The sequence below is a fragment of the Pleuronectes platessa genome, chromosome 15, assembly GCF_947347685.1.
Source record: "Pleuronectes platessa chromosome 15, fPlePla1.1, whole genome shotgun sequence".
Lineage (NCBI taxonomy): Eukaryota > Metazoa > Chordata > Actinopteri > Pleuronectiformes > Pleuronectidae > Pleuronectes > Pleuronectes platessa.
The window spans coordinates 510,001-521,935 of NC_070640.1; the positions used below are offsets into that span (position 1 = coordinate 510,001).

At 45.2% G+C, this 11,935-nt stretch overlaps 3 protein-coding genes and 1 pseudogene across 3 annotated transcripts in view; 3 read left to right on the forward strand and 1 right to left on the reverse strand.

The window, feature by feature from the left end:
- LOC128456869 (Na(+)/citrate cotransporter) overlaps positions 1-1,282 on the forward strand; it is an 11,055-nt gene extending 9,773 nt beyond the window's left edge. Inside the window, exon 12 of the mRNA XM_053441270.1 lies at positions 1-1,282. This exon is cut by the window's left edge and continues 132 nt beyond it. The gene's annotated coding sequence lies outside the window, so the exon portion shown is untranslated.
- A 311-nt stretch (positions 1,283-1,593) lies between these two features.
- Positions 1,594-4,212, forward strand: med31 (mediator complex subunit 31). The gene is made up of 4 exons (XM_053441272.1): positions 1,594-1,759; positions 2,909-2,983; positions 3,207-3,303; positions 3,736-4,212. Exons 1-4 carry the CDS (start codon positions 1,750-1,752, stop codon positions 3,944-3,946), a joined length of 393 nt encoding a protein of 130 aa, XP_053297247.1. The 5' UTR covers positions 1,594-1,749; the 3' UTR covers positions 3,947-4,212.
- A 2,170-nt stretch (positions 4,213-6,382) lies between these two features.
- LOC128456871 (uncharacterized) lies at positions 6,383-9,894 on the forward strand. The gene is given in 9 exon segments (XM_053441273.1): positions 6,383-6,409; positions 6,411-6,580; positions 6,651-6,789; positions 7,228-7,364; positions 7,461-7,513; positions 7,827-7,951; positions 8,101-8,208; positions 8,394-8,603; positions 8,890-9,894. Coding segments are annotated over 9 exon segments (1,287 nt in total). The 3' UTR covers positions 9,208-9,894.
- Positions 9,735-11,807, reverse strand: LOC128456872 (P2Y purinoceptor 2-like; annotated as a pseudogene).
- Between the last annotated feature and the right edge of the window lie 128 nt (positions 11,808-11,935).

Consider the following 11,935-nt stretch of genomic DNA (forward strand, 5'->3'; position numbering starts at 1 on the left):
CCGCTGCTCGTAGGACGCTGGCTCCTCCTCCAGCTTGTGACGCTGCGTCTCAGCCACCGGAGGCAGCGTCTGCTCCTCAACGCTGGTCAACAGCACGGCTCGAAAACACACATCCTAGATTCTTAACTGAAACCCAGTATTAACGCAACAGTAACAAAGGTCTAATACAAATTTAGAGGTGGAATATCTCTAGTATAAAGTTAGATTTCCACTCAGTGCCTGTAAACAAAGATGGACGACATCACAGCTCCCACAGCATCTGGATTGCCCCCTGGTGGCTGGCTGCAGTATAGGTCATGAACCCTATTCAAGTTAGCAAACCAAAGAATCCGAACTCTGACTATAAATGATGTCATCACCACAAGATGGCAGTGTTCATATCCAAGATATTTGGGTATATTCCTGGAGTGGAGACATCTTAATTTAAAGTCTGTCTCGTTTGATGCTAATGCTTAAACACGCACAGGAAGTGGTGGGACGATTTCCTTTGAACCAATGGAAAGTTTCAAACTTGAAACATCTTTGAGAAACATTTCTGTAAAAATGAACTCAGTTTTAAATGGATTTATTTATATAAACATTAACATTAAGTCATATTTCATTTGTTACTTTAATTTGTTTTGAGCCAAATTCATAGAATCAACACTTCCTGCAGATGTTTCACAGTAAAAGCATGAAACCCACAATCTGCTGCGACTGTTTCCAGCTCGTCTTGTTTACAATGTCTCTGCTGAAGCCAAAAATTAAATAAAACATTCATCCAAAATAAAATGGAAATTTGAAAATGTTATAGATTTCATTGTATATGTAATAACATATTATAAGTAAAAAGCAGATAAGAAAGATTGAATCTTATTAATGATTAAATATAATTTTATATCTTAGTTTAAATGAATTTTAGGGTTAGGGTTTGGTCAGGTCTTCAGCATAGGGAATACATTTAAATAACTTAAATATATTTTTCTCTGTGAACAATTAACCTCAAATATGAAGACCTATAAAAAACTAAGAGCTGTAGCAACTGTAGTTAAAGTTGTTTGTTTATTCTTTATTTGCTGCTGAAGTTTTTCTGTGTCTGTGAACAAACGGACTCCAGCTGTGATCCCTGTGAATTGGAATGAATTCATCAGTCATTAGATAAATACATATTGTATGTTTTCTATTGTTTTCTATTCAAACAGGAGTTTTATGAAGTAACATGTACTGTACATTTACTTATTTTGTATTGTCTGTTTTCTAACAGTTCTGTTTGGTTTAAATAAACGTGACTCTTCAATGTGAAGTAATGAGACTTTTTATCTTGCAATGTTCTGATTTTAAGTACTACTAAAAAAACACTTCTAGGCAGGAAGCATTTGTTCGTCCTGAACTGACAAACTTTTATCAAATAGTTATTCCATCGATTTTACTTTAAAATATTATTTACGATAACAATAACTACATTTTGCATAATCCCTCCCGCTTATAGCATTTTTTTATTTATTTTGTATTAGCCTTTTTTTATATTTTCTATTCCTGCACGAACTTGCATTAAGCCCGAATCGGCTCGACACTCTCCGTCCAGCAGTGGGCGGTATTGTGCCTCTAAGCTGATGTGTCAGAAGAAGAAGAAACAAAGATGGCGGCCGGAGTCAAACGTCTGTAAACAAAAAACATCAACGACGCGTTTTCTTCGTGTTTTAATTTAAAACAGGAAACAGATCGAAACCGTCAGAAGTTGAGCTCCAGTTCCGGTGCGGAGCCGTCGTCATGGAGACAGGTTTGTATCCGTTACTTCCCCTCGCTGACATTAGCCTGTTAGCCTGTTAGCATGTTAGCCTGTTAGCCTGTTAGCAGAAAGCAGGAACCGGTCCAGGGTCAGTGAACCTGTGACTCGGTCCACACTGCTGATCTGTGAACATGTGAACTGTTCAGCACAGTCGCTGTTCTACAGACGGTTACAACGTCACAAGGGGCGGAGTCTCTCCCCTGTTCCCATAACGAAGAGAAACGTTTTACCTTTCAGGAAAACGTGTTACTCACATGAAACCGTGGAATTTGTTATATCAATATTTAAAATGATGTCTGTGTCTGTGTGTCTGTCTGTCTGTCTGTCTGTCTGTCTGTGTGTGTGTGTGTGTGTGTGTGTGTGTGTCTGTGTGTGTGTGTCTGTGTTTGTGTCTGTGTCTGTCTGTCTGTCTGTGTGTGTGTGTGTGTGTGTCTGTGTGTGTGTGTCTGTGTCTGTGTCTGTGTTTGTGTCTGTGTCTGTCTGTGTGTGAATGTTTGTGTCTGTCTGTGTGTATGTCTGTGTGTGTGTGTCTGTGTCTGTCTGTGTGTGAATGTTTGTGTCTGTCTGTGTGTATGTCTGTGTGTGTGTGTCTGTGTCTGTCTGTGTGTGAATGTTTGTGTCTGTCTGTGTGTATGTCTGTCTGTGTGTGTCTGTTTGTGTGTGTGTCTGTCTGTGTGTATGTCTGTCTGTCTGTGTGTGTCTGTGTGTATGTCTGTCTGTGTCTGTCTGTCTGTGTGTGTGTCTGTTTGTGTATGTCTGTGTGTATGTCTGTGTGTATGTCTGTCTGTGTGTGTGTCTGTCTGTGTGTATGTCTGTCTGTCTGTGTGTGTCTGTGTGTATGTCTGTCTGTGTGTGTGTCTGTTTGTGTATGTCTGTGTGTATGTCTGTCTGTGTCTGTCTGTCTGTGTGTGTCTGTCTGTGTGTGTGTCTGTTTGTGTGTCTGTTTGTGTGTCTGTTTGTGTATGTCTGTGTGTATGTCTGTCTGTGTCTGAGTCTGTCTGTCTTTCTGTGTGTGTCTGTTTGTGTGTGTCTGTTTGTGTGTCTGTCTGTGTGTGTCTGTCTGTGTGTGTCTGTTTGTGTGTCTGTCTGTGTGTGTCTGTCTGTGTGTGTCTGTCTGTGTGTGTCTGTTTGTGTGTGCAGAGGAACAGGCCAGGACTCGTTTCCAGTCGGAGCTGGAGTTCATTCAGTGTTTGGCGAATCCAAACTACCTGAACTGTGAGTGAACCTAAACTTCTTCTCAGAATTTGACCCACGACCCCTCGAGTCATTTTGTCTCATATTCAACTTCCTGTTCTTAACTCAACACGAGTCAAACAGAAACTTAGTGAGGATCCTCTCCCAGGACACACACAGATGCTGATGGAACTGAACACAACAACACAACCTTTACCGTTTTCGATGAGTTTGTGTATTTGACATGTGACTTTGTTTGTTTCAGTTTTGGCTCAGAGAGGTTTCCTGAGAGAGAGACCGTTCATCAACTACCTGAAGTACCTGCTCTACTGGAAGGAGCCCGAGTACGCCAAGTTCCTCAAGTAGGACCAGGACCGCTGTATCAAGTCTTTACTACACATGAATGTATCGAAGGGAACATTGTTATTAACAATATTTATTATTATTATTATTAAACTTATTGACATCATCCTCCATAATTTCAAGTTGTAGTCTCATGAGAAGATAAAGTCTCAGCTCTTTGCTCTGTGTGTTGAGTTCTGTTGTGTTGTGATCACATATCAAATGATGAGAGATGGAGCTTTAGAGTTTTCCTCCACACAGATGATGTTCACACAGGGAATCAGATTTATGAAGTTTGCAGCTGAAGAACAACAAATGTCTGCTGTTTCCATGGCAACGTAATCAGTGCTTCTGGAACCATCTGAACCAGTGAGTTCAGATGGTTCAGGTTTAAGGCCGAGGAGGAGACTTCCTGTTTCCTCAGGGGGTAACGTGGTTCCTCTGGTCCTCAGGTATCCTCACTGCCTGCACATGTTGGAGCTGCTGCAGTACGAGCACTTCAGGAAGGAGCTGGTCAACGCTCAATGCGCCAAGTTCATCGACGAGCAGCAGCTGCTGCACTGGCAGCACTACTCCAGGAAACGCACCCGGCTGCAGCAGGCGCTCGCCGAGCAGCAGCAGCAGGCGCAGCAGCCGCCGCACGGGAACGCCGCCGCCAAGTGACGGAGGAGGAGTTGAAGCTCAGCTGGTCCTGATGTTAGAGAACGTCTGACGTCAACATATCAGACTTTTCTTTATGTTTTTGATATAAATGCTTCTGAGCCTGTGGAGTTGAACTGAGACGTTTTACAGACGCTGATCAGCTGAGAGACACACACACACACACACACACACACACACACACACACACACAATGACCGGCTGCTGAAATAATGACAGGAAACACAAAACACGATCAATTTCCATAATAAAGGATTTTTTTATTTGAAGCACATTTTCTCTGTTGATTGGATCTCTGTGATTTTTCTCTTGAGTTCATACTCGACATTAAAACGTTTTGGATCCACGTCAGGGACCGACAACAGAAACCTTCCTGACTCTGGATGGTTGATCAGTCGTGAGCACCGTGGTGTTCAGGCTCGTTGTGGAGCTGAAGATCCTGAAGCTTCTGAGGCATCGAACCAGAAGCAGCTTCCTGCTGTCGTCCCTCAGAGACGCTTCAGGTCAAAGTGGCTCCAGGTTTGTTCTCTGTGTTGGTCTCTGTGACCACAGCTTCCATGTGGGAGTCAAACTCTGACTCATTCATCTGCTACTCATATTAACGGGGAAGTGAGAATGCTTTTATTCTGAAGGACCAGTGACGGAAGTTGTGTGGATTGAACGTTGCCCGCCACTAGTGTGAGTGGGGGACGGTGTTACAGCATAAACCTTCCCCCATTACAAAATGTCCTCCCGGCGACAGACCCGGGGAACACGGAGCGGAGGAAGTGACGGACTCTGCGGTAACGATGCTTTTGTGATAGTTGGTTATTCATATTAAAGTTTAGTTCACAGAAGTAACAAGCGACTAACTAGGTCAAAGTTTGTAATCTGTGCGCTTGCGCAGTTTGAGAGTTCACGCTCATCTCATTAAAGAAAATATAGATATAGATAAAAATGATATATTTCAGTTTATCTGTCAGAGACAAAGATTTTAAACTGAACTGAGGTCGAGTTTAAATACAAATGAAAGAGTTTAAACTCAGCAGGTTAAAGTCCAACTAACTCACTAACTAACCCACGTGATGTCACGTTGTTACGCCTGTGGAGCAGATACTCAAGATACATGAGGTACTAATCAAACCAGATATAAGTACTCTGCTCAAAGTTCTGTTGTGTGTCATGAGCTCATGTTATTCATGTTCAATCAGCTGTTTGCCGATGTTGTTTAAATGAACTATTTTTAAAACATAAACAACTGTCTAGAAATAAATGTAAATATAAAAGTCTAAAGTGGCATAAAGATAAAATACTCAACTACTAATTGTAATAAAAGTAATGAGATCAGGTTTAGGTATGGGGGGGGGGGGGGCTTCTGTGTGATGTCTTAATGACGTCTGTGCACAGACAGGAAGCAGAAAGAGACGAGGGGAGGAGCTACATGAGAAGATTTGATGCAGAAAATTTGAATCTCATAAATGATGTGAGAGAAATATTCTTTATTCTTATTATCAGAGCACAGTTAGCTGTTAGCTCAGAGCACTGCTAGCTGTTAGCTCAGAGCACAGTTAGCTGTTAGCTCAGTGCACAGTTAGCTGTTAGCTCAGTGCACAGTTAGCTCAGTGCACAGTTAGCTGTTAGCTCAGAGCACAGTTAGCTGTTAGCTCAGTGCACAGTTAGCTCAGTGCACAGCTAGCTGTTAGCTCAGAGCACAGTTAGCTGTTAGCTCAGTGCACAGTTAGCTCAGTGCACAGCTAGCTGTTAGCTCAGAGCACAGTTAGCTGTTAGCTCAGTGCACAGTTAGCTCAGTGCACAGTTAGCTGTTAGCTCAGAGCACAGTTAGCTGTTAGCTCAGTGCACAGTTAGCTGTTAGCTCAGAGCACAGTTAGCTCAGTGCACAGTTAGCTGTTAGCTCAGTGCACAGTTAGCTGTTAGCTCAGTGCACAGTTAGCTCAGTGCACAGTTAGCTGTTAGCTCAGTGCACAGCTAGCTGTTAGCTCAGAGCACAGTTAGCTGTTAGCTCAGTGCACAGTTAGCTGTTAGCTCAGAGCACAGTTAGCTCAGTGCACAGTTAGCTGTTAGCTCAGTGCACAGTTAGCTGTTAGCTGTTAGCTCAGTGCACAGTTAGCTCAGTGCACAGTTAGCTCAGTGCACAGTTAGCTGTTAGCTCAGTGCACAGCTAGCTGTTAGCTCAGAGCACAGTTAGCTGTTAGCTCAGTGCACAGTTAGCTGTTAGCTCAGTGCACAGTTAGCTGTTAGCTCAGGACTTAAGTGTTGTTTTGTGTCTCTTGTCGTTTTATTTACTTAACAAGACACGTAAACATTCATGGAGATGTTGTCATAGTAACAAGCTCTGGGGGGTGGGGTACTGAGGATGGCCAATCACATGCCAGGGGGGCTGTACCCTTTTCAGTCATGGTCTGTAGTTTAAATCCCTGCTGACTCAGCCTCAGGTCGAGGATGATGCAGCGGGTGGCGGTGGTCGGTGGGGGGGGCGGCCGGACTCTGTGCAGCCAGACACATCCTGTCCCGTCCAAACAGCTTCGCCCCCCCGGTGGTGTTCGAGCTCAGCGGCCACATCGGTGGCACCTGGCGTTATGAGGAGCGTCCGGACGCCAGCGGGGGGGCGGCTCACAGCAGCATGTACCGAGACCTCCGGTACGTTGTCAGGTGTGAACCACTCAACCAATCCAAGAAGAGCTGGTGTCACCTGGTCTTCTCCTCACAGGACCAACCTTCCCAAGGAGGTGATGATGTTCCCTGACTTCCCCTTCGAGCGGCAGCTGAGCAGCTTCCTGCCTCATCAGGAGGTTCAGAAGTACCTGGAGAGCTACTGCCACAGCCACAGCATCTGGCCTCACATCCGGGTGAGGTCGATCTCCACTGAGACGCAGCTTCATCATCTCTAGAAGATCAGTGAGAGAAGACAACTGGTGTTTGTTGTTTGTGGATAAATTCTGAAGAAGAAGAGTTGAAGCTGGAGCTTCCATCAAATCTTTATTTCTTCATCAGGAGACTAATCGGCAACTATTTGATGGGATCTGATGCTTCTTTGTTTTTGATCTGATTATAAACTAAAGATTTTTCTATTGTAGATGTTTTCTTGAAGCTTGTAAAAAGTAGAATTATGTTTAAAATAATCTGCAGATGTGTCACTAATGAAAATAATCGTTAATAATCGACAATCAAACGTTGGTTGTGAAGCAGAATCTGGATGTTTCAGGTCCAGCTGCTCGTGATGTGTGAGCAGAACATCGTGAGGTTGTGAAGACGTTTGTGTTGATTCTTCTCTGTGACTCCGACAGTTCAACACGGAGGTGGAGAACGTGAAGCCTGCGCTGAAGACGCCGGGGGGCGGGGCCACGTCATGGGAAGTGACATCATGTGACGCGCGGGGTCGTCAGAAGACCGAGACCTTCGACTCTGTCTTCGTCTGCTCGGGGTGAGACTCCACTGGTAATGTGTTGTTCAAGTCATCACCTCCTGTGGACACTTGTTGTGTTTGTTCACGTGCTGCTGTTTGTGTTTGTGCTGTTAGACACTACTCCGACCCACACGTCCCGAGCGTCCCTGGGATTCACAACTTTAAAGGTTCAGTCCGTGTTTGTCACTTCGTTTTATTCCATCTTGCAGATTGTGCGATAGACATAGGAATTAATAAATTAGATATTTTAATCTGCAATAAAAACAATCATCTACTTGAAAATGTTGTTTACAAAGAGAATTAAATATTCTGAATTAAGATTTGTCACTTTTATTTATATAAAATGATTACTATTAATTTATTCAGATGTTAAAAAGGTCCTGTCTCGTGTGCGTTCCTGTATCCTGTTTGTTTTATTGGGTCGTTTAGCCTCTCCTGTAAATGATGCTAAGCTAAGCTAATCCCAGCCTCTGTCGGTAGGAGCCGTGCTCCACAGCCACTCGTACCGGTTCGCCGAGCCCTTCTCGGGTCGGACCGTCCTGGTTCTGGGAGCCAAAGCTTCAGGGCTGGACATCTCCATTGAACTGGCAAAGGCTGGTGCTCAGGTAACAAGTCCATTAGAAGCCCCCCCCCCACACACTCAGTGAATCAGTGGAGGATCCTCTTCTGTTCACTGCTCCTGGATTTACACTTTTATATATGTTCAGGTCTGAGGACGTTGTGTCACATGTCTGATGTCCATCTGTGTCTCCAGGTGATTCTGAGTCATGGTCGTCCTCGTCTCACGTTCCCACTTCCTCCCGGGATTGGACAGTCCAGTCCGCTGGTGGCGATCGAGGAGGACGGCAGCGTTCGATTCCAGGTGACCAAACTGTCTGAGCTCTGATCGGCACTGATTCTGACAGTGACCAAAACTTTAATCCAAAATAATGTAATTGGTTTGTTTATCTTTTGATTCAACATGGAAACATCTTACACATTGAAATCATATTGTCATATTGAATCATTGTTGATTGAGAGGTTCAGTAAAGAGCCGGACTCTTACAGGACGGTTCTCTGGGCCGCGCTGACGTCCTGATGTTCTGCACCGGCTACAACTTCAAGTATCCGTTCCTGGATGCGGATCAGCTGGGTCTGAAAATCCAGGACCACATGGTGTCGCCCCTGTATCGCTACCTGATGCCTCCTGCCTTCCCCTCGCTCTTCTTCATCGGCATCTGCAAGATCATCTGCCCCTTCCCCAATTTCAACTGTCAGGTGAGCTGGAGCGTCGATAGCTCATCCTAACTCGGAGGTCAGAACCAATCGGGGGCCAGATCTTCTGCATCAGGTGAACTGGTGTTTCTGTGTCAAAGCATCAAGGACAACAGAAGGTTCCAGTTTGTAGAAGCTGCAGGGTTCTAACGGGTCTTTATTAGTCACTAAGGGATTGACAGGAATGGTGGATATCAGTGAACAGGTTGTTCCACAGGTTTCGTCCATAATGAGATGAAATGAAATTCACAGACTGATGAGACGGAGCTTTGTTCTTTTCTCTCCGCAGGTCCAGTTCTCTCTGGCCGTGTTGGACGGCTCGGTCCCTTTACCGTCTCGGGCTGAGATGGAGGACGAGGTCCTACAGGAGCTGCAGGAAAAGGTGGAGCGTGGAGTCGAGCAGCGCCACCTGCTGGTCCTGGAACAGGACCAGTGGGAGTACTGCCAGGGACTGGCTCAGGCCGCCGGGTTCCCACCTCTGCCTCCGGTCGTACGCAGCCTGTACGAGGAGGTGTGGCGCCAGCGGCAGATTCACCCTGAAAACTACCGGAGGCTGAACTACCGGCTCGTCAGCGACACCCGGTGGGAGGTTCACCCAGCGGAGTAGAAACTCCCAAATCCTCCAACAGATCGATTTCATTAGAGAAGAACCGCTGAAGCTGAGGAACGTTAGGAAACTGAAAGTCAAACAGAGTTTTACGAGCGACGCTCGTTTCAGCTCCGTTGTCTGATTCCGTCTTTTGTCCAGTTGCAGAACTGAGCGGCGCCATCTTGAACTGTACATGAGCAAGAGGTTGCTCTCCCATGAGCCTCAGCGGCTTTCTGCTCATTAACATGCTAACATGATGAACATCATACATGTTCTACATACTTAGCTACTAGCATTATTAGCATGTTAGCATTTTACTTTAAGCACCTTGTTGCCTGAGCAGATTCTCACATAGCTGCTGATTTTATATTCAAACGGTTCTAGACCATGAACCAACACCAGCAGAAACAGAATCAATATTTAGATGATTAATGATCAGTTTTGTCTAAATGTTCTGCAGCTCATGAATAGAGTGTCTGTTGAAGTTGTTATTAAACGGATCATGAAATCATTACTATTAATAAATCTATTGAATACAGCCTATAAACCTTTATAGGTGGAGCCTAATAGGAACGTGGTGCCAAAGAAACACTCAAACAACTTTATATACTGTGTCATTGTGAAATATTTTTAATAAAGTCAAGTGCATAACAAACTGTTAAATTAAAGAAACAAGTCAAATAAATAAAGACAAATCATTTGAAATCTTGTGTAAAGCCTTTGTTGATATTTACTGAAATAGATAAAGTCGGATCTGCAGAGAAGCATGTGTCTCGTCCAATGTCCCTGGAGCTGATAAATCATAAGAGACCATGAACCAGGCCGAGGACACGGAGCTGTGACATCACAGACTGACCTGAGGTCAGAAGCAGCAGCCTCCGTCATGCAGAGAGAAACATGGCCGCCGCTTTACTACGTTCAGATGCCAGCTTCACCTTGTTTTTAAGAATCACATAACTATAACAGGGTTCCATAAACATTTTTAACTTTAACTACTGAGACAATAAAACAACAAACTGAGCAACTGGCTCCTCATCATCTCAGGGTCGAAGGTTGAATATACGATGGTGTAATTCTCCCCTAAGCCTCCAGAGTAACAATCAGTTCTTGTGAATTATTATTTAGTTTATTTGTTAAAGAGACAATTATGGAAACTCTGGCCTCAAGGATAAGTGAGTAAATCAATTAGTGAATCAATCTGGTTCTAACCTGTAAACTTTCAGTTTAATAATGAATAAATGGCTACAGACATTTTGACTAAAGTCACAAATTAAACAGATCCACTTTTTCTGTCCCTGGAAACAAAGAGTTTCTTAATTTGTTTTGAAGGAGTTGAGCTTCAGCAGCAGCCGAGGATCAGTGAAGCCTGGATTCACGTGAACAGCCCAAACCACTAGAACCAGCTCGTTGTGACAGGTCTGGGTTTTAATGAAAGAGCAAAAAGTGTAAACATGAGGAAAGGTACGATTCTGAGGAAAGGAAGCCAAGATATAAAAGTCACGATAACACTAATCTTTATGTGAGTCATGTGATTAGTAATTTGAGGTCAGTTCATTTAAAGAACCGTGTTTTTATTTATTCACTCAGCAACGTTTTCCTTTGAAGATCAAACAGTTTCAAACAGTTTTAAACGTCCTCCAGCGTCTCTCAACGTCCCTAGAAGACGACCCTTGAAGACTTGGACTCGTTTTCGGTGTGCACCTCCCTCTCCACCCGCTCTGCTGCCTCCTGGTCATTATCTCCTGCCCCCTCCTTTTTTAGTATCTTCAGCGGCCACCAGAGGGAGCCGTTCTGGCGGTCTCTGCGAACGGTGTGTTCTGCCGGCCAGCAGCAGGGGGCGTCCTTATCCCCTGTCAGGAAGTAGAGGAGAGCATTGAGCCAGGCGTTGCAGGAGGCGAGCGGCCGGGTGACCTTGTAGCAGATGGAGATGGTCTTCATAGCGTAGCAGCCGCCGAGATGCCCCCGCCGCAGAAGCAGGAAGAGCGTGCGGGTCACATGGAACGGCAGGAAGCAGAGAGCAAACAGCAACGTAATGGTTACAATGGTTTTGATGGATTTCCGCCGCCGCCGAATGTAGTGGGAGTACTGGGAGCCGGAGATGGAGACTGAGGTTCTTTCCCGCTCTCGACCTCCCTCTGTTGCCCCATCTCCACCATGACAGTCCTCGCCGCCCTCCGTGGAGCTGGGAGGAGATCGCAGGGTCTGAAATATGGTCCTGACCACCTGAGAGTAGCACCAGGCGATGATGACGAAGGGCACAAAGAAGCCTAACAGGTGAAGGACCATTCCATAGGGGACGTAGTCAGCAAATTCCTTGTCAATGGCGTCGTCCCAGCAGTTCACGTACCCCTCATCGTCCTGATCCCCAGTCCCGTTCCCCGCCCTCCCATGATCCTCCAGGACCAGGGCCTGCGCCGCCTCCTCGCCTGATGTATCCAGTCTGGGCAAACCTGAAGATGGGGCAGGTGAGGATGAAAACCACCACCCACACCATGGCACAGGTTCCCTTCACCACCCGCTTGCTCTCCAGAGTGATGGTCCTCATGGGGTGACAGATCCCCAGGTACCTGTGGTGGACGAGTTTCATCGTTAACCTCAATCTTGTAAAAACACAGAGAATTAAACTGCTGCAATCGTTAGCATGAAAACTTCCCAGTGCTTCTTCTAAAGCTAAGAGTTAGCATAGCGCTATAAGTAACTATAGGAGAATTGGTGAGGTGGGGGCCCCCCTGGAGGCCCCTGGGAG

Excerpts from the sequence above, each read along its gene's own strand:
- med31 (XM_053441272.1), top strand. Across the intron at positions 2,984-3,206 it reads GAATCCAAACTACCTGAACT|TTTTGGCTCAGAGAGGTTTC; the intron begins GTGAGTGAACCT and ends TGTTTGTTTCAG. Across the intron at positions 3,304-3,735 it reads GAGTACGCCAAGTTCCTCAA|GTATCCTCACTGCCTGCACA; the intron begins GTAGGACCAGGA and ends TCTGGTCCTCAG.